The sequence below is a fragment of the Biomphalaria glabrata genome, chromosome 7, assembly GCF_947242115.1.
Source record: "Biomphalaria glabrata chromosome 7, xgBioGlab47.1, whole genome shotgun sequence".
Classification (NCBI taxonomy): Eukaryota; Metazoa; Mollusca; class Gastropoda; family Planorbidae; genus Biomphalaria; species Biomphalaria glabrata.
In genome coordinates, this window is record NC_074717.1 from 11,275,438 (window position 1) to 11,294,788 (window position 19,351).

General features: G+C 38.6%; 1 protein-coding gene across 3 annotated transcripts; it reads left to right on the forward strand.

The window, feature by feature from the left end:
- The first annotated feature begins 2,242 nt into the window (after positions 1 to 2,242).
- On the forward strand, positions 2,243 to 17,366 carry LOC106069376 (uncharacterized). 3 transcript variants are annotated; one of them, XR_008778913.1, is made up of 9 exons: positions 2,243 to 2,367; positions 2,641 to 2,728; positions 4,610 to 4,781; positions 6,535 to 6,646; positions 7,771 to 7,870; positions 8,498 to 8,698; positions 9,184 to 9,217; positions 10,575 to 16,690; positions 16,747 to 17,366. XR_008778913.1 is itself a non-coding variant. In XM_056035589.1 (9 exons), the coding sequence occupies exons 4-9, from the start codon at positions 4,621 to 4,623 to the stop codon at positions 16,633 to 16,635; spliced, it is 6,669 nt and encodes a 2,222-aa protein (XP_055891564.1). In that variant the 5' UTR covers positions 2,243 to 2,367; positions 2,641 to 2,728; positions 4,281 to 4,399; positions 4,610 to 4,620; the 3' UTR covers positions 16,636 to 17,366. The 3 variants fall into 3 exon arrangements, 2 of the variants coding, with proteins under 2 accessions (XP_055891564.1, XP_013084485.2); XM_056035589.1 differs by adding an exon at positions 4,281 to 4,399 and having other exon boundaries at positions 10,575 to 17,366; XM_013229031.2 differs by having other exon boundaries at positions 10,575 to 17,366.
- Positions 17,367 to 19,351: the final 1,985 nt, after the last annotated feature.

Here is a 19,351-nt window from a genome sequence, read left to right on the forward strand (position 1 = left end):
ATTCATCTGTATTGCGAAATTGGAAAACAAGGACATCCGGCTACAAATACAATTAACAAGGAAGTCGTTGCTAGGATTAATGTAAAGAAGAAAACCAATGGAAGGATATATTGCACGGACTGTTTCTATAAAAGCAGAATATTTGACATTTTGTGACTATATTAACAACGAGTCTTTATTGAATAAAGAATTTCCTTGAGATGATGGAAATGTTATGTAGATATGACCTATAAGTGAAAGTACATCTCTAATGTTAAAAAATTTATGAATGTTTTAGCAAACGACGTAAAAGTCTGTAAGCAACTTTGTATTTTGTTTGACAACACACCTGATTTAGCACACCTAACATAGCACACACTGATCAGATTTGCAGGTTATACAATTTTAAGGGAGACAAAAAAAGCTGATCAACATAATATCTGAAAATGTCTTGAAAATGAACTTGAATTTATATGTGGAGCTCAAAGATATGAAAATACAGGAGTACAGGAAATGTATTAGAAACCAACAGAATAGTTATTTAATAGATGTGTACAGCATTCACTCAATCGAACTGATCAACGTAGTTTTTCAGAAAGTAGCTTTTTGCAGAGCATTTTTTGATTCCATTGAAATTACTTTTTTGGTCTGAATCTGAACTTATTGCCACTAGAGGCACAGCTTAAGATCTTTCATTTGACAGATTTTTTTAGGGGGGGGGGGGGTGGTGGAATATGCGCTTGAAGATCGGAGATATACAACACTAGGCCTATCTTTAAACTATTGACAATGTGGTGACTAATTAAAGCTTTTCTTTAACAAAAGCATAACACGTTAGCGCAATGTTTTATATAAAAAAGGCTTTTGTAAAAAAAAAGCACTGTGATTCAGAAGAAATAAAAATTAAAAACAAGAAGAAAATGTCAGGCAAGCAATCACACGATGCCGGACTCAAAAGTGATTCATTCTTATGTGCATTGATCTTTTTTTTTAACTCTGAGCTTCAACTCCTACTGGAAGCAATCATTGATGTAGCACAGATAAATTCTTTACTTGAACAACCAATAAAGTATTGTAGATGTTATTTTCAAATTATTGGCGAATATGATGATTTTTTAAAAGGTGGCATTCAAACAGAAATACTGTGTCTGAGAAGATCTAAAGGCAACAAAAGTTATTCTTGAAGAAAATAAAAGTTGACATTGCAGGATTCATATGCCAGAAAGACTTTAAACATTTTCTCTATATCATTGAACAGAGGAACAAACGACACTTTCACAAAGGAGAATTTGATTAAAAATGAAATCGTTAAAGACATTAACTTTAATTGCATGACTAATACTTTTTCAAATTTGAAATAAAAAAAACAATTAAAAAATCAGTGTAATTTAGTTATGGTTGCATTGTTGCATAATTGAACTATATTTTAATGGCAATGTCTTCGACTCCAAAGATTAAGGATGCGTGCAGAGTCTGACATGACTACGCGAACCCAGTGAACTGTAGATACATTGTAATAAACAAAATGAATTTTTAAATTTAATAGACACTTATTTTATAGTTGTTGAACAATCAAATAACGTAGATAGCTTTAAACTATATTTATAACAGTGCAACAAACAAACAAACAAAAAAGGATTTTTTAAAGGAGGGGGCGGGGGTGATACCTGAGCTGACCGCACCGGGTGACTCCCACCCTAGTGACGCCACTGAGTAAAGGAGATGACTATTAACCCGAAACCGGGTTAAAGCTAAAAATTGTTTTTTTAATTATATTTCTTTCAATATTTTATTTTACTTTTAGTTGTAATATGGAGGTATTGTCTTTTAAAAAATGTGTTTTTGTAAATGTTTTTCTTGTTTTAAAGTATCTTTAAAATATAAGTTGAGTTGGGAGGGCAGGAATCAGCCAACCCTGCAGAAGGAATTGAACCGCACCCCCCCACTCGAAGGTTTAGGGTCGGGAGGGGGGCGGTATCGACGCAATAGTCCCCCCCCCCCACCCCACCAAATCGGCCAACATACTGGTGGGGGGGGGCGACATACGTTTTTTAGAAAATTGGTTAAAATATAAATAATTAGTATATATTATTAAAATAAGTAAAGAATTCGTATACTAATAGTGTGATTTCTCTACTAAAATTCTAGAGGTGGGGGCTATCGCACCCTACCGCCCCCGCCTACCTGGTTATGCCAGTGTGTGTTTGTTTTTAACTGAATCTTCAACACAACAATTGCACACAGTCATCAAGAGGCATTTAAGTTGAACGCCATGAGCGCTCAACACGTCACAGGAAAGCAAAGTCTGATAGATGTAGATCTGTGTATTTATTTCTTCTTTTACAGAGTCTTTGAACTGGAATACTTCCTTTCTTGTTATCATCACAAGTAGGCTAATAGCGTGATCGTATAGAAAACAGATTCTTTTACTCGTGATTAATTTACTACCCGTTAATTGCTTTTTCACATAGTCGTGATATCGAGATTAAGTTATCTAGATACTTGATCTTATATAATGACATAATGATACTAATCTAAATCTAGAGTCTAGATCTATATAGATAGACCTCTAGTGGCTCTAGTCTCTCGATTTAGATCTAGATAGATCTAGGCACTAGAATCTGGATATCTTGATGTAGCTCTATTTCTTGTGAATTCTAGGTCAGAAGACTAATGACTAATGTGTTTACGTCGACATCGGAACGTATGCCCCTGCAAACTTTTCAAACTTTACACAAACAATTAAATGGTAAGAAAATTAATACAATTTAGATTATTTTAGATCTAGTCAGATCTTTTTTTTTGTTTAGATATTTCAATCTAGATCTAGATCTAGTCTCTAACTAGGTCTAGAATTATTTAGGCCTACATTACAGATCTACAATTTAGTCGCTAGTCAAAGTAAAGATCTAGAATAGATGTAGGTTATCTAGGTTGACAATATATAGATATATAGCTCCTCCTTCGTGATCGAAGATGAGCACATTTCTCATTTCTTATAAACTCGAAGGTGACTGTAAAGTCCAATTCTTGCTTTTAAAAGCCGGCCGCATACATGGCATGGGTAGGTTTGGTCAGTCTCAGCTTTTTGTTGGTTTAGCGCTCTTTCACCCAGGCCACTCTTCTTGCTTCAAATCTTGAGACTCCGAGATTCACTGCTTCACGCCATGAGGAGCGATCGAGAGCTAGTGTTTCCCAGCTGTGAATGTCGATATCGCATTCCTTGAAGGAGCTATTGAGAGTGTCTTTATAGCGCTTGTGTTGACCTCCCTGGGAGCGCTTTCCTGCACACAACTCTGCGTACAGAAGTCGTTTGGAAAGGCGATTGTCTGGCATGCGGATTACATGTCCCGCCCATCGAAGTTGGACCTTTTTACTGTCGAATTGTTACTGTTCATGTTGGACAGCTTTAAGATTTCTGTGTCTCCTATGTGGTCGGACCAACGCACCTTATGAATACTCCTTAGACAGCGTTGGTGGAAGGAGTTTAACTTTTTGATGTGACGGGAATATAGGGTCCAGGACTCTGATGCATATAAAAAGGACGGGAGAACTAGGCCTACTACAGAGCAGTATAGTCAGAATTCTAGATCTAGATAGACTTACTTACTTAGACTTTTGTCCTCCCGCGACGTTCGGAGCATTGGGCGGCAAGCTGTCTCCACAAAGATATGTCAATGGCAATGTCTGAAGTTTCCTCCCACCTGATGTCCACTGTTCTGAGGTCCTCCATGAAAGTGTTGCGACAAGTTATACGACGACGTCCCTGTTTGTGCTTTCCTCGTATTGGCCTCCATGTCATCGCAACTCTTTGTATGCGTAGTTCATTTTATCTAGATAGAGCTATTTCATTTTTTTTAGTTAATAATGTCGATTAACTCTAGTAGCCAACTTTAGATCAACATTTTTCAATGGTATGGCAAAATTTTCATTATTTTTTCATGTTTTAGTTTTTACTTTTTAACTGTCTTATTTGTCTGGCAAAGAATTCACTTACACACAAACAGACACACATACAAACATATTCACGCAATAACTGTTATACGCCTAGTTGAACTCCCAAACAAAAGCCCATAACCAGGGCCGGCCTTAAGTAATTTGAGCCGAAGTCGAAGAGAAGAAATATAAAATCAATGCAAACTGATAATATAAAATTAAGACTAAAAAAAACACAATTTATTAACAAACCTTTATGTATGATCTAGAGCGTAGAGCTAGACCAGTAGACATAGAGCCATGTAAGCCCTGCTAGTTTGAGATTTGATGTAAGTTTGGCAATTTTTTCTCTATATATTTTTAAGAGTCATATAGGTGGCTGCCTAGTTAGCCTATGCCTAAGGCCGGCCCTGCCCTAACTACCAAAGACAAACAAAGCCACCACCAGACATCCCATCCTTCATCTTTAAAGTCTTTTATAAAGGTAACCTAAGACTATTACTTATACCAAATACTAATCCTAGCCCTAACTAAGCCTAACCCTCTCCTTTAATTCTTTACTTTCACTCGACTAACTGATTACATATAATTAATATCCGCAATTTTCTGAATCATTTTATATAGAATACACGCGTATGTCTGAAATACTTGAGAAACATTTTTTGGGGTTACTTTTATCAACTACTTTGTACAGGCCTAGTCACCATGATTGGTAGCATCCACAGTCACCTGGAGTACATCTCCCAACTGGAGTGGCTCGATTGGCCGGTTGCCGAGGAAACCGAGTCTCAAGGTGGAGGTGGACAAGATACGTGGACATGGCTATCGACAATGACTGGAGGGCACGCTGGTGTCGTCACGCTTGTGTATGTAATTAAGGAGTTGTTATTTTAACTATCTTAAAAGTTGCAGACGCTAAATGCTGTTGAAGAGTGTGGGTGAAAGTAGGCAGCCTTGTACTCCAACTGTGGTTTTGTACAAGTCCCCAATATTATTGCTGAAGTACACGGCAATGGTGGCATCCTTGTAGAGTGTAGAGGTTCTGGATAACTTTGATTATATTTTTATTAATGTTGTACTTTTCCATTGTCGCCCAGAGTGTTCCGTGCCATACTCAATCGAAAGCTGTCTTGAAATCAATAATGACATGGAAAAGATTCTCTTGGTGTTGGAGATATTTTTCACAGAGTATTCTGAGATTTAGGATTTGTTCTGTTGTGCTGTGACCTTATCTAAAATCCACTTGTTCGTCTGATATGATGTTGTCTGCTCTCTGTTTTAGCCGGTTTAATATAATTTTTAACAGTACTTTGCTGGGATGGCTTATGAGGCTAATGGTGCGATAGTTTTGACAAAGTTGTAAATTGCCTTTCTTTGGAAGGGTTAAGATGAGTGATTGGGTCCAGGGTTTGGGCCATTCTCCTAATTGCCAGAACTTGTTGCAAATCGTATAGACTGTGTTTACGATGGTTTCTCCTCCCGCCTGTAGAACTTCACTAGGAATGTTGTCAACTCCGGCCGATTTTTCCTTTTTTAAGGCTTTTACTGCTGCTGTTACTTTCGAGCGAAGAATCGGATAGTCGTCAATGTTGGATACTGCCGGGACATTTAGTATCTCTGTATCTCCTGAGATTTCAAAGTTATACAACTCTGCAACAGTATTCTGTCCATCTTTTTAACACATCTTTTTCCTCAGTTAAGCTTCTATTGTTTTTATCTTGTATTGTAGTGAGGTCCTTTACTAGTTGGTCCGCTTTTTTTTACTGTCATTCCCGTTAAGTCCCTGTTCAATTTCTTGACACTTATTCTCTATCCACTTTTTCTTCGCTTCTTTCATTCCCTAACTAATCCAATAGCCAACAGGGCTTTAAAAGGGGCATCAATATTGGAGGTGAAAAGCTGACTACTGTAAATAAATACCTCGGAGCTATTGTCTCAGATGAGGAAACGAAACCCGAACTATTGGCCCGAATTGCACTGTCTACTTAAAATAATATGGAAAGACAAGGGCTTAGCACCAAAATCAGACTGATGCGCTCCCTGGTCATGGCCACATTTTTATATGCTTGCGAGTCAGTCGGATTACAGACCAGTAGCATAATAACTATGATGCTAAGGGATTTATAGCGCCGGGGGCCTTGAAAGAAAAAAAGAAGCTAAAAAGATGAACTGCACACAATTAAATGTAGCAAATATATATTATGTATTACATGCTAGAAGTGTTATTGAAAACCAGACAAACATTTTAAAAATTACATTTTTTTAAATGACAATATCTCAATTATATAACCTCAAATTAAAAGAAATATAATTTTAAAAATATTAATTAAATAAAAATTGGCTCAAGCCGGGTATCGAACTCCAACACCGTCAGCTTGATGTCAAACGACGTTAGCCTCAGAGCCTGAAATGTAGAAAATTTTGTTTATATGTAGGCCTGCTGGTACAGGAAAGCTCCATTTCTTTTTGTTACTCACTCAAACAACGGGACCATAGCCCGTTATTATATTCTTGAACCCGGGCTCATGGGTATCATGCTACACTACCGATGGAGACTCCATTTATTCACCCAATTCATTTACCAATGTGTCAACTCTGATGTATGATGTTGTGTTGCAGCCTGTCTTCAGTCGTCACACTGATGCTTCTAACTCTGCTCACACTCTTCTTATATAGACGACACTACGGGACGCAAACAGAAGCCAAACTACAAGTTGAGCTGGTCACGGAAGTAAGCTCTCTTGCTCTCTTGTGTATAGGAATTAGTCTACATGACATAGAACTCTAGTTACCTATTTTATGAATATTTATACCCTTTTTCTACACAGGGTCGGCCTTAGATAAAAGGAGGCCCTAGACGAAGTGACTTTGGTGGCCTTAAATAAAGCAAAAAAAAGAAAAGGAAAAGAAAAAAAACTGCGAAAAAAAAATTAATTTCGCAATTTATTTAAAATATCTAGAAATAAATGAAATCCATATATCGCAATTTCCGTAGTAGGCCTAAAGATAGACTTAGACTAGTAAATATATAGTAATAGTGCTCTACTAGGTTTGAGATCTCATCCAAGTATCACATTTTTTTCCCCTAATTTATTTTAGTCCTGTACGAGGGTCCCAACCATTGGCAGCTCTTAGCGGCTGCCTAGTTTCCCTATGCTTAAAGCCGGCCTTGTTCTATATTGACATGTATGCGCATTAACTTTTCAATAATGATGTCTCAGCAAAGTTGAAACAATTTTAGAAGGCAACCGCCCTCCCCCCACCTCATCAAAACTACGTTAAGTCGTTGCCAAGTGGGCGACTTTTGTGTATTAGACCAAGTACCGAAAAGTACAGTTTGTTCTTTACTCTGTCCGTTTGTATCAACGCTACTCGTTGACTAGCGCACGTGAAAAAGATCCAGACTTTTTATGAACCTCTTTGTTTTGTGTCTATTCTATTTTGTGAAATTTTGTTGTTTTTAATTGAAAAGATCTCCTGTAATCACAACACATTTCCATAAGGGTCAATAAAGAATTCTTAGTCTTACACCAGGAGTTCGATACAACACTGATTTATTGCCGCACCCTGAATGTCATGCACGCCAGCTTTCTTATGCACCAGGAATTTGATACAGCCCAGTTTTGTCGGTAAAACGGTAGAGCCCAGTTTTGTCGATACACCCGGTATTCGATACAGTTCAGTTTTGTGGCTACACCCGGAATTCGATACAGTGCAGCGTTCAGAGTTTAGTTTAGACTCACTTTGAAATTGACCGCTCTTGATTAAAGCGAAGTTGATTCTAGAACTAACTTTATTCTGTTTATGCATATTTCAATAGATACCCTTGTTTTTTTACGTTTTATTTTACACTAGGTGTCGCCTTGTGTAGTGGTAGAGCAATGCCAAGGCTCTGAGAGTAAGCCTGAAAAGGCTAGCGAGACGGATGACGTCATCAAGATAGATATTAAACATGGTATGTAAAAGTACCGACGGATCGTAAGGGAAGGGAGGGGGGGGGGGCGGACAAACTGTTATAAAAAAATCACACAATTTTGTATACAAAATTATTTACTATACTATTGTACTAATTATTTATTTTTAAACAATTTTTATGTAATTTCGACCCCTACTGGTATGTTGGCCGACTTGGGGGGGGGGGCGATTGCATCTAATGCCCTCTCCCGCCGAGCCTAACCCTTCGAGTGTGCGTGTGAGGGGGGCGGTTTAATTTTTGTGCGAAATCACAGTTTGTGAACAAAATTAGTCCAAAAAATATACTTGTGTTTATGCACCTTATGAATATTTAAATCCATTTGTAAATTATGTTGCTCGCGCTTGGACCGCGGGAGGGGCGGTAGATTCAATAGCCGTTGAGATAGGTGCTCCTGGACCTAATTCCGACAAAGTTGATTGCCAACCCAGTAATTTATTTGTTACAGATAAGTCTCTTCAGGAAGCAATCAATGTTCTAGTAACCGAATCGAAGTCTTATGAACGAACAATTATTGCTTTCTAAGTTAACTCTTTTTTCGCAAATTTAGCTGGACAGAATTGAATTGAGCTTTTGAATTTTTGATTGTATATTTTTGTTTGTCTGAAGAGTCCATTAAGAGCCCAGAGCTTTTCGAATGTATGGACACTGATTGCGTGGCTGCGGATGCTGTGAATGTGAGCACCAATGCAGAAGTTGCTGTTGCACACAGGCAAGACACCTGCTCGTCAAATGTGGCATTGTTTCCTGGTCCTTTCACAGCTGAGACTACCAAGATACCTGTCTACACAACTGCATCGTCTCCTAAAGGTTAGATAAGATTGAATAACTGTTGTATATATTATATACAAATAATAAGGGAAATAACAGAAGGATTGTTGTTACATTTCAAAAGTGGAATTTATGTAGTTTCATGAAAACGGTATATGTATCTATGTACTTACAAAATAGTATGTGATACTCGCAGTAGAGCTCTAATATAAACACCATATTCGTTACATTTTAAGCTAAATTATTACATTTTAATGTATTTTTTATGGAGTGAGAACATGCAGCAATTACAACTTTTATACATAAAAGAATATTGTAAATGCATATGGACGATATATTTGAGGGACTAAAACATATAGAGAGCTGATTAATGTTATTTTGTTGTCTAAGACTTGTGAATTCTAGTTTTCATAGTAAGGCTTTATTATCGTCATTTTTATTTTGTTTATTTATTGATTTTATTCATTATCAATTAATTAAATTCATCGAAAATATAGAGAATACAAAAAATGTTTTAATTTCAGTGGCAAGACCATTAAAGAAAAATCAGAAAAATCGGTAAGTTAAAAAAAAATTAGATTGGCCTAATTTGAATATGACCTATATTGACAAGAGAGATTTTCTATTTTAAACTCTTCGTAACCAACATAGATGGTCAAAATAAATGCGTGTCTTAGGCGCTCCACTCCCACCCCTACTGGCATACTTTAATACTTGAATCTCTTAATCTATGTTAAGGAAGCATTAACGTTACCTGACAACACAGGAATCAATTTAAAAAATTGACCAATAGACTGTACTAGACTGTAGTCGTGGTATAAGCTGAATTAATCCCCCTTTTAAAAAAAATGCTTTTAAAAAGTGAATACGGTAAAATTCAGCCCCATTTTCACAACGGGATCTAGTACAAATCTATTACAAATTTTATTCCATAACTGATCCAAGCCAACTCATACAATTACACTTCATATAAGCTTTTTTTATTTTTTAAAGTATTTATTTCTTGTGTAATTCGATGGGCACTAAACTACTATATATTATTGTTATTATTATTTACCGTATTTTAGTTTCATTCAATATTCAAACCATAAGCAACTCGACTATAATATGACAATGTAGAATTATAAATTTATACTTATAGTTGTTTTATAGGCTTAAACTACCACCATAGATATGGCGTCCTTGTTCGAACCTACAGAAACAATAAAATGTTTTCAGTACTTCAGTTGTACTTTGTCTAACTCTTATCACGCGACCTATAGTCAATAAATAGTGGAAGGAATCCTCGAAGGATTAAAGGCACGACATGGACTCAATTGTGACGATGTGCCAAATATCAACATTTCAAATATCTTAGCTACATTTACAATTTAAAAAAAAAGTATTTTTTTCATCTTTACAAAACTTATATCAACTCACTCTGTCTGTCTATCTGTTTGTCTGTCGGGTAAAACGAATGTTCACTTTATTTCTCCTACACACATTTTTGGATCAAGTTGAAACTTTGCACAATTATTCATTGGCCTAAAGAAAAAATGAATCAGTAAAAAATAAATGAACGAATTAGTAAATTAATTAGTGGAAAGTATTTTGCTTGAAACCAACAGGAAATCAAACCTTCAGTATTCTCATAGATGGCTAAAAAATAGTGTTTGGTCCCCATTATTTCTCCCACACGCATTCTCGAATCAATTTGAAACATTTTTTTAATTTACCTAACAAGACATGAATCAATTTAAAAAAATTAACCAATTAGTATATTAATTCTTGGTAATTAATTATTTTGTTTGATATCGAATAAGAGAAATAGCTTCTGCATTATTGAGAAATATAATTGTAAGGACAGAGTTTCTCCTCTTAAATAAGACTTATTTAAAAAAAAAAAAGATTTTTAAAAATATTTTGCTTGTTTCAGGAACAGAGTCAACAGATCAACATCTTTCAAAAAGTTCCGTAACTCAGGCAAGCGCGAAACTTTCCGCGATCCAAAGAAAACGTACATGATAGTCATGATGAAGACTCCACTTCCTGGACAAGGATTTCCGCCAGCGGTACGACCATCAGACTTACCTTCAACAGGAAAATGCTTCAAGTTCAACGAAGACTTGACCGCTGCAGCGTTGGGCAGGCTAGAACACGCAGGCAATCAAAAGGCACCAGAAAAGCCCAACTGTCCAACTATAGAAGTGATACAAAGTGACGACTGTCCAAAAGTGGCAGACGACAGGGAGATCAATATGACCAGCTGTAATACAATTCTACACGGCCAAGAAGGACGCACTAAGCTCAAACGAATCAGAAATCCTCTTGACGCCAAGAAAAAAGCTACTCGACCTAAAGGACGCTCAAAGAAAGGTCGCCTCAATAATTGCACATCTACCATATTTAGGATGAAACGTAAAGCCCTTACAAGAGAAAATACATTTTTGGTGGACAATTCACTTCTTGACGGAACATACCAGTTCCCGCCAAAAAAGATGACCAACAAACAATTAGAGACAATGTATAAAAAAAGTAAATTGCCCCTATCAGATATATCAACTGATCACATTTGCAAAAACTTCAATCTCAAAAAGACTGAAACTCCAGTTCTCAATTCACTCAAAGGTGAAGGAGCATTTGAGTGTTACTCGAAGAACAGTCAGTCCATGTCAAGAGACTCTCCAGGGCCTAGTGTAAAGTCTGTTGCAGAAAAAGGGCGCGTAAAAAACGATTTGGGTTTACGAAGAAACAACTCGGAGGAGACCGATTCCTTTGACATTTCCCCCAAGCGGTACCGTTACGATACGTTCAAGTCTTTCCAGGAGTCCGTGAGTCTGGGATACAATGTTCTAGGAAATATAGGCAGGCACAACACCAAGTTCTTAGCAGAACGCGGGCAGACGAGCAGCAACGATCTAAGCAGCATTAACGATGACGCCATGTCGCATTTACCCGATTTCTTCTCAAAACCTGCTGCCGGAAATTTTGATGGTGTCTATAGCAACAGAGATTTTCAGAAATCGTTTGAAAATGTAGATATGGCCAATTGTAAATATGTATCATATGGTAACGCGAATTTCACGAGGCCTGTGATAGAAGATAGGTTTCCAAAAGTAAATAATTTAAACAAAAACACATGCACTATTACTGTTGAGAAAGAACAGCAGAATATATTTGAAGAATCTTGTTTCAATCATACTCTGAAGGATTCACCCAATAATTGCCAAACTAAATTGGATAAACCATTTTTCAAAAATCAATTTGGCTTTATCGAAGAAAATCTGGCACTAGTCAAACCGGGCAATAGACAGAGTTTCGCGTCTTCACATAAAACCATTCAACCTACGGCTGTTCAGAACGAGGCCAAAATCAATGTGAAGACTTTCAATCGTGGATCAATGAAAGCTTTCTCTAATGAAAAGAAACAAACTCACGCATCTGAAAACCAAAATGACAAAAAAATGCCAACTGTCCACTTAAATCAAATTAGCTTTGCAGAACTGGCCAAGCAAGCCGAAGCCAAACAAATAAATCCTGTGCCTCAACAGCTAATACCACAATTGGCAACACACTCTCGTGAAATGTCTGAGATTACAATGGACGCCAAGCCACTCATTGTTTTTTATAACGAACAGAACCCAAGCAGACGTGAAGATCACGGCTTTTGCAATCATCCTGAGGCTAATAAAAGAGTCTTGGGCAAGAAACAAGGTCTGCCTATTTACGTCAAAACAATCAACAAACCGATGACCAACACAACATCAGAGGAGCACCATCGAATGGACAGGGATTCTCACACGTGCTATGATTGCCACAGAGAACGAAAACAAAAGCAGTTTATATTTGTTGAGAATCATCTAACTTGTGATAACTTTCAATCGGGATTGAAATGTGATGCCAAATTCACGGACCAAGAGCAGCACTTCTATTACGAGGCGGGTAATACCTTTCACAGTGTTAGGAACAGTGGTGAAGACACTCTGTTGTGGCATAGTAATACCAAAGAAAACACCTCAGTTGATAATCACCATTTACATCAAGACAGCCATCGATATTCTGGTGCGTGCACGCCTTACGATAATATTTCGACGATCACGTCGCGATGCAATGTCAGACGGTTGCCAGAGCATTTACCTAGTTCAGGGCATGCTGCAAGTCGTATCTACAAGGACAATTTACTTCGTACTGCAGTGATTCAGGGCGACAACATCCATCCAAATGTCGGTCCTCAAAACGTGACTCAAAGTTTAAACACTGTAAAACCATCAATATTTCACCCCGAAAGAAAGGATAATGGTTCAGAGAATGAACAAGAACATTTCCGAGGTAAACCTCCCTCAGAAAGATATGAAAGCAATACTAGACAGAGAAAGTATCTTGATGTCCTACAGAGAAATAAAGACGCCGACCAGTATAGAAGAGAAAAGACGAAAATGAAGAGGCAGAAATGCAATCATCTGGTCAAAAAATCCAAAAGTTTAATTTCTGTGGGCAACATGCTGTCTCACCTTGCTGCTAAGCCAACCAAATTCTCTGATCAGCAGGAAGAATGCGTTCAAGTTTTAAAACCCAACAAGTGGATATGCCAATACCGTGAGCCAGCTAACGCCGCACCTGATTTGAAAACGTTGGATGATCTCAACCAAAGACCGAGACAGTTGGAGCACGTGAAAAATAAGTACATCAAATGTAGCAAGTCCAAGAAGACAAAGAGCCACCGGCACGAGCCTTATAGAAAACATTCTTTTGTCAGCACTGACAGCACACCGTCTGGCCATTGTATCACCTATCGGAACAGAAACAACTGCAGTCCGTCTCGTAGAGGTCGCTTTGTAACGGCGCCTAAAGTAGATCCACAGTTTTTTCACACTGAACAGTCGCCGAAGCAATGTAGAAAAGACACTACAACAAAAACACTTGAATCTGAACAATGGCTGCTCGTAGAGCCCGATGATATAGCCAATCAAAGGTCCAAATCTTCATCAGATATTTGCCAGGGAGAAATTAGCGAGTCGGTGGAGAATGAACAAAATAAAAACGTTAATAAAGTTGACAGCAAACGCTCCAAAAGTTGCGTCTCACGAACAGTGCGCACGCCAGAAAAGTGTTTGAATAACAACATCGCACTCGAAGAGCATTCTTTTAAAAAGGGGGACACAATTGTGAAGCCTTCCGAAACACTTGGCACTTTAAATAAATCAAATACTCAGAGTAGTTCTAACACCCTCGCTAGTTATTCAAATCCTTCGCACGTCTTATTATCATCACAGCAGCCGACAAACAGCATGACGTCAGAGCCCGGGCTCAGTAAGTCATGGGCTGGGGAGGAACTACCCTCAACAGAAAGTCGTGCTGAAGACGAGAGTTTAACTTCAATGACTAAGCCCACGTTAAAAACTGCAGTGCAACAGTCCATGACGCAAAGCCACACTACACAGACAGACGCGACGTTTCTCACGGCCAGCGTGGATGTGCAAACAAGTCCACTTTACGATAACCGTCCGACTGGAAACTATTTTCCTGTTATAAACGTAGGCGTTCAAACAAGTCCACTCTTGGGAAACAAGAAAACCTGTCATTCCAAGCGCAAAGGATTTAGTCAAACTCCGAAATCCTTGAGAGACAAGTCAAAAGCCATGAAAATGAACAAGTTAATGAGGTTAAAGTATGCATACAAAAGCAATCCTATCAATGGCGAGATGATAGTTACAAAGGATTTCTTGTCAAGACAACCGCAAATCAATCAGCTCTCTCAGCAAACCCCTTCCACAGATCAGCAACAAAAAGAAACGTTTCTAGCGACCTTTGGAGCCATCTGTCAATCAGTTGTAACAAAGTCTCCGCCAGGAAAAATACAAGCGAAATCTTTGCTATATAACAAGCTGGGCCAGATAAAAGACGAAATCAGCAGTGACCATTTAGCTTTGGGATCATCAGCGGATATCACGTGGTCTAGTAATTCCACCAACGGAAACACTCAAGTGTCGTCTGAGCGCAAAGAAATCTTTCTCTTCCGAGGCCTTAACTCTGACCTATTCTCATCCCAAATTACCTCGCTGGCAGAACAGGGAAATAGTTCACCAGCAAAGGGAACTGAACCAAGCGTAGTTCTAGTTGCCTCGGCTCCACAACAAGATGACTCTACCCACAACATTGCGTTCCCGTCCACGTCAGTTTTGAAACACGTAGAAGCGGTTAGCGAAACTAGCACCGAGTCGTCGTCTAAATTGTCGGAGCTAAAGAGCCTTTGTCTTGTACGCCCTTCCTGGAAGAACGCGAACGTGGAGGAGATAGACAGGAGAGTAAAAAGGGCGCTAAGGCTGCGTGAAGAACTCCATAAGCAAAGGTCCATGGCGATGGAGGCAGAGATCAAACGTAAAGACAGCCAGGAACAAGAGAAAAAAATAACTCCTAAGGTCCCAAAGACAAAAGACAAAGTGGAAGACCAGAATAAAGTACCAGTTCACAACGCGTCAACTAATATTCTGCATATTGATATGTTCCACAGTAGTTCCAAACAAGCAGAATCCGTTAAGCCTCCAGATAACAATTCTTTAGTCGGCTTAGATAAGAAATCAGTGAAGAACTCAACCAATCAAGAGCATTCTTCTAATTTGCAAAATCGTGCTCCCAAAACGTCCAAGAAGGTACCTAATGAAGGGAAAATGCTAATTTGCGCGGAACAAAAATGTTCGCTTCAAGACGACAATGATAGCGACGGCAATGACACGAACGCATTGCCGATTAAACCTTATAATGAAAATGTGGTCAATGAAACTGATGCATCACTAGTTAAACCTTACAATGAAAATGTGATCGTATCGACGCAAACCAGCTTCAGCAACATCGAGCTGAACACACTGAAACGTGCCCGCGTCAAAGATAAGAACTCTCCTCCAACCAAGATTTCCAAAGTGGAGAATGCTTTGACAAAGCCAGTCGTGCACATCGGTGAGCTAGTGAGTTGCCTCCCCCAGGTTCCTCTTGCATCATTTGTGGAGTGGTTTATAGAGACCTCAGACCCTAACAGCTATGTTAGTTCTGATCATTCCAGCAACTCATCGGGGAAGGACCGCGAAGAAAAAGTTACAAGCAATGAGGTCAACGCATCCGAGTCGGAAGACCTTAGCTGTTATGTTCATTACAGAGGTAAGACGAACAAGCTTCACCCAGTGCCATCGTTTAACAAGCAAGAAACGCCGCCGTCAGCTTTTCAATTCACTATCGCTACAAACTCAGCAAGTGAGAACGAAGCGTTAGTCTCTCATTTCAATAGTAAGATGGTCACAGAGTCCAGAGATTCAAATCGCCTTGCTCAACAATGGGACCAGAAAAGAAACGATGACCAGCACGCTACCGACAGACACTGCTCCGATGAAGATCAGTGCATTCATAGGCACTACCCAGAAGTCCATTTCTCTCGCAATCAAAAGGAGAACGCCGTGGAAGCGCTCTCAACTCCGGATTGGTGCTCACGGGACGGCGGCGACTCTGTGGTCATCTCCGAGATTTCCGCTTCTGCTTCTGGCACTACGGTGACGCAGATAGACAACTCGTCTTGCACCGTCCAGACACCAACTGCCCAGTTGGCCTACGAGAACTACTCGGACGACTTGTCACCTTCTTTTACAGGTGATATTGAGACGGCCAGCTCGGTGGACACTTGCACTGCGGACTTGTCCGTGTTCCTGGACGGCTACGGGAACTCGTTCAGCACCAAGGGTAACAGGGAGATAATCTCGGGCGAGGAGAACAAAGAATGGGCCGCAGGGGCGGTCACTCACGCCAAATTTAAGGAGCAGACGAGCTGCGAAATGATTAATAAGAGGATGGAAGAGGAAAAACTATCAGGGCCTGGGAAGGGACACATCTTTATGAACTTTAGAAAGACAACAGACTCGCACGAGTTATCTCGCTACGACAGGACTAGGATACGACTCTTGAAATCATCAGATGTAACTGGTATCATCACCAAAGTTCAGAAGGGGGACTAGTGTTAATGTTTCTCTACATGAAACGTCACATTGAACGTGTTGTAACTCTAGCAGTTGACTTTAACTCTGTGACTTTGACTCTATGACTTTGACTCTGTGACTTTGACTCTGTGACTTTGACTCTGTGACTTTGACTCTGTGACTTTGACTCTGTGACTTCGACAGGACAAAACATGAAACGTCACATTAAACGTGTTGTAACTCCAGCAGTTGACTTTGACTCTGTGACTTTGACAGGACACTTCACTTACTCATACTTAGGTACTTAGCCTACGTTTATTACAATGACTTCTGTCAATTAATCCCTGAATGATATTTCAAATTTTCATTCTTCCTTCAAAGCCTACACGAGATATGGTAGAAGATAACGACTCAATAATGTCATGGTTTATCCATTACTTCCGATGTGTGACAAACAGAACTATATCGAGTCAAACATATTATAGCTGTACAAATGATAAAGTGACATGATTGATCTATATATTCTCAACTAATTCATTTGAGGAAATAGTCGCCTAGTACTAAAAGTTGTGAATGAACTTAAAATCCTTCAGCTATGCTTTGTCTAGTCTAGCAGTTCAAACTTTCTCACCATTTAAAGAAAACACAATCTAATATATCAAGTTGTGACTACTTTGTCCACTACTTTGTCCACTAGTCCTAGGCTTTAGACATTTACTTCATAATCATTTCTATTTCATTTTTACTTATTTTATAATTACTGTTATACATGTTTGGATTATTTGATATTCTCTTCGATTTAATCATTTACACCAATTAGATCAGTGGATCATAGAAAAGCAAATGTTATAATTGTATATAATTTTTAGCTAATGTTTTTTTAAAACTTATAACAATTTACTCACTTTGTAAGAAATCACATTTCATTGAATGCTAATTAATTACAATAAAGTGAGTCGATTTATCAAATATTGTGATTTCGTTATTACAGAAGCTTAGTGTTTTGTAATTATTTAGCCAGTAATATTTGCATATACGGTTCCGAGACATAGAAAGTCACGTAAAAAAAATATATAAAAACTCCAGATCTTCACAGTCGCCTTCGCCGGATATTGAGAATTAGGTGTCCACCAAAACTATTTTCTATAATCTACTGTCAACTTATGGGAGACAACCTAGCCAAAACCCATAGCCCAGGATAGATTGAAACATGAGCTGGATAGGACACACTCTGCGAAAACCAATTACTAACGTTGAAAGCAGGCACTAGGGAAAGATAAAGAGAGCAGGTCTAAGCAAACCTGGAAGAAGTCAGTCATCAATGAAACTGAGGATACTGTACTGACTAGAGATCTGCTCAGAACCGAGAGGTGTGGTTGGGCCTTGGGGGTTCAGCGGAAAAAGTCAAGTAAGTCATTTGCATAAGAATGCAGTATATCTAGATCACGGTGACATCTTTCTATCCAACTAAACTTCTGTACTCATCTTTAACCTTAGGACTTGAAGACAATAATTTATTGCAGTGGCTCTCAAACTTTTCACGTTCTGCTGCCCTACCCTCTTAAACAGGGGCGTAACTAGGGATTTGGGGGCCCGGGGGGATTGACCTCTTTGGGGGCCCCTTGCATTTTGACATTCGACATATGACATGGGATAATGTACGCAAAAATATATAAGCCCCAAATCAAATTGGTTCAGTATATCAGTAAACTTAACAAAAAGTAATCATCAAGACTCTTTTAATGAATAATACCGTTGTTTATTAGTTAAATAATGCACAAGTGACAAATCTAAATTGATATCGCTTCACGTCGTGCATTCTGTGCAGCAAAGACATCTATAACATCAACTACATCGATACTTTCTAGTATTTGTGACTTGACTGACATTAAAACCATGATAAGCCTTTCTTGCGTCATTGTGCTCCTGAGATACTTTTTGATGAACTTGAGCTTTGAGAATGATCTCTCACATGACTTAATGTCGTAATGGAAGTGGCCTGAGTTAGCAGTATTCGGAGGAGGTTGCAAAGTCTGAGCACACGTAATTCCCATATGAAGCCTGTTTCCTCAATATGTCTATTGGTGATTGTATTACTGTTTGTTGATGAAAAGTGCTCGTGCATCAATGACATCATTGTAAAAGCGATTTTCCATTTATTTCATCATACAAACAGGAAAAGTAGCACAGTTTGTCACAAGCGTGTCTTCTAACAGGTGTCTTGGTTCAAGAAGAAACCCAAAGGTATCCATTTTCTTTCCAGCCTTTGGAATCTGCCCATCATCTCCATATGAAATCTGTCCAGCACTTCTGTCACAACACGTTTGAATTGCAGTTGTATTGACAGTCCTACATTAGAACTCAACTTCCCATCAAGTCTTTTCTTTCATATGGTTGTTTTGATTACAGGGAATCCATAGTATTCACTACCTTCTTTTGCTTTTTCGATGGATTGGGTTTTTGTCAGTTTCTCATCATTTTGCAGAAAGCATGAAAGGGTACTAATTTCTTTAGCAGATTCCCGTATATGCAGTCCAGACTTTTGTAGTTTCTTCCGAACTATATTAATTGGGCACAGGAGCTTTGACCAGAATTCCAGATAGGCAAAAAATTCTTAATTTTCCACTGCATGAAGAAGATTCTGTGCTAATATTATATGGCATTACGTCATTGTTGGTTGTTTATGTTTTGTGCGAAAGCAAAAGGATTCAGGGTATACAAAAGTGGGAAAGATCCATATCTCGTTATGCTCGAG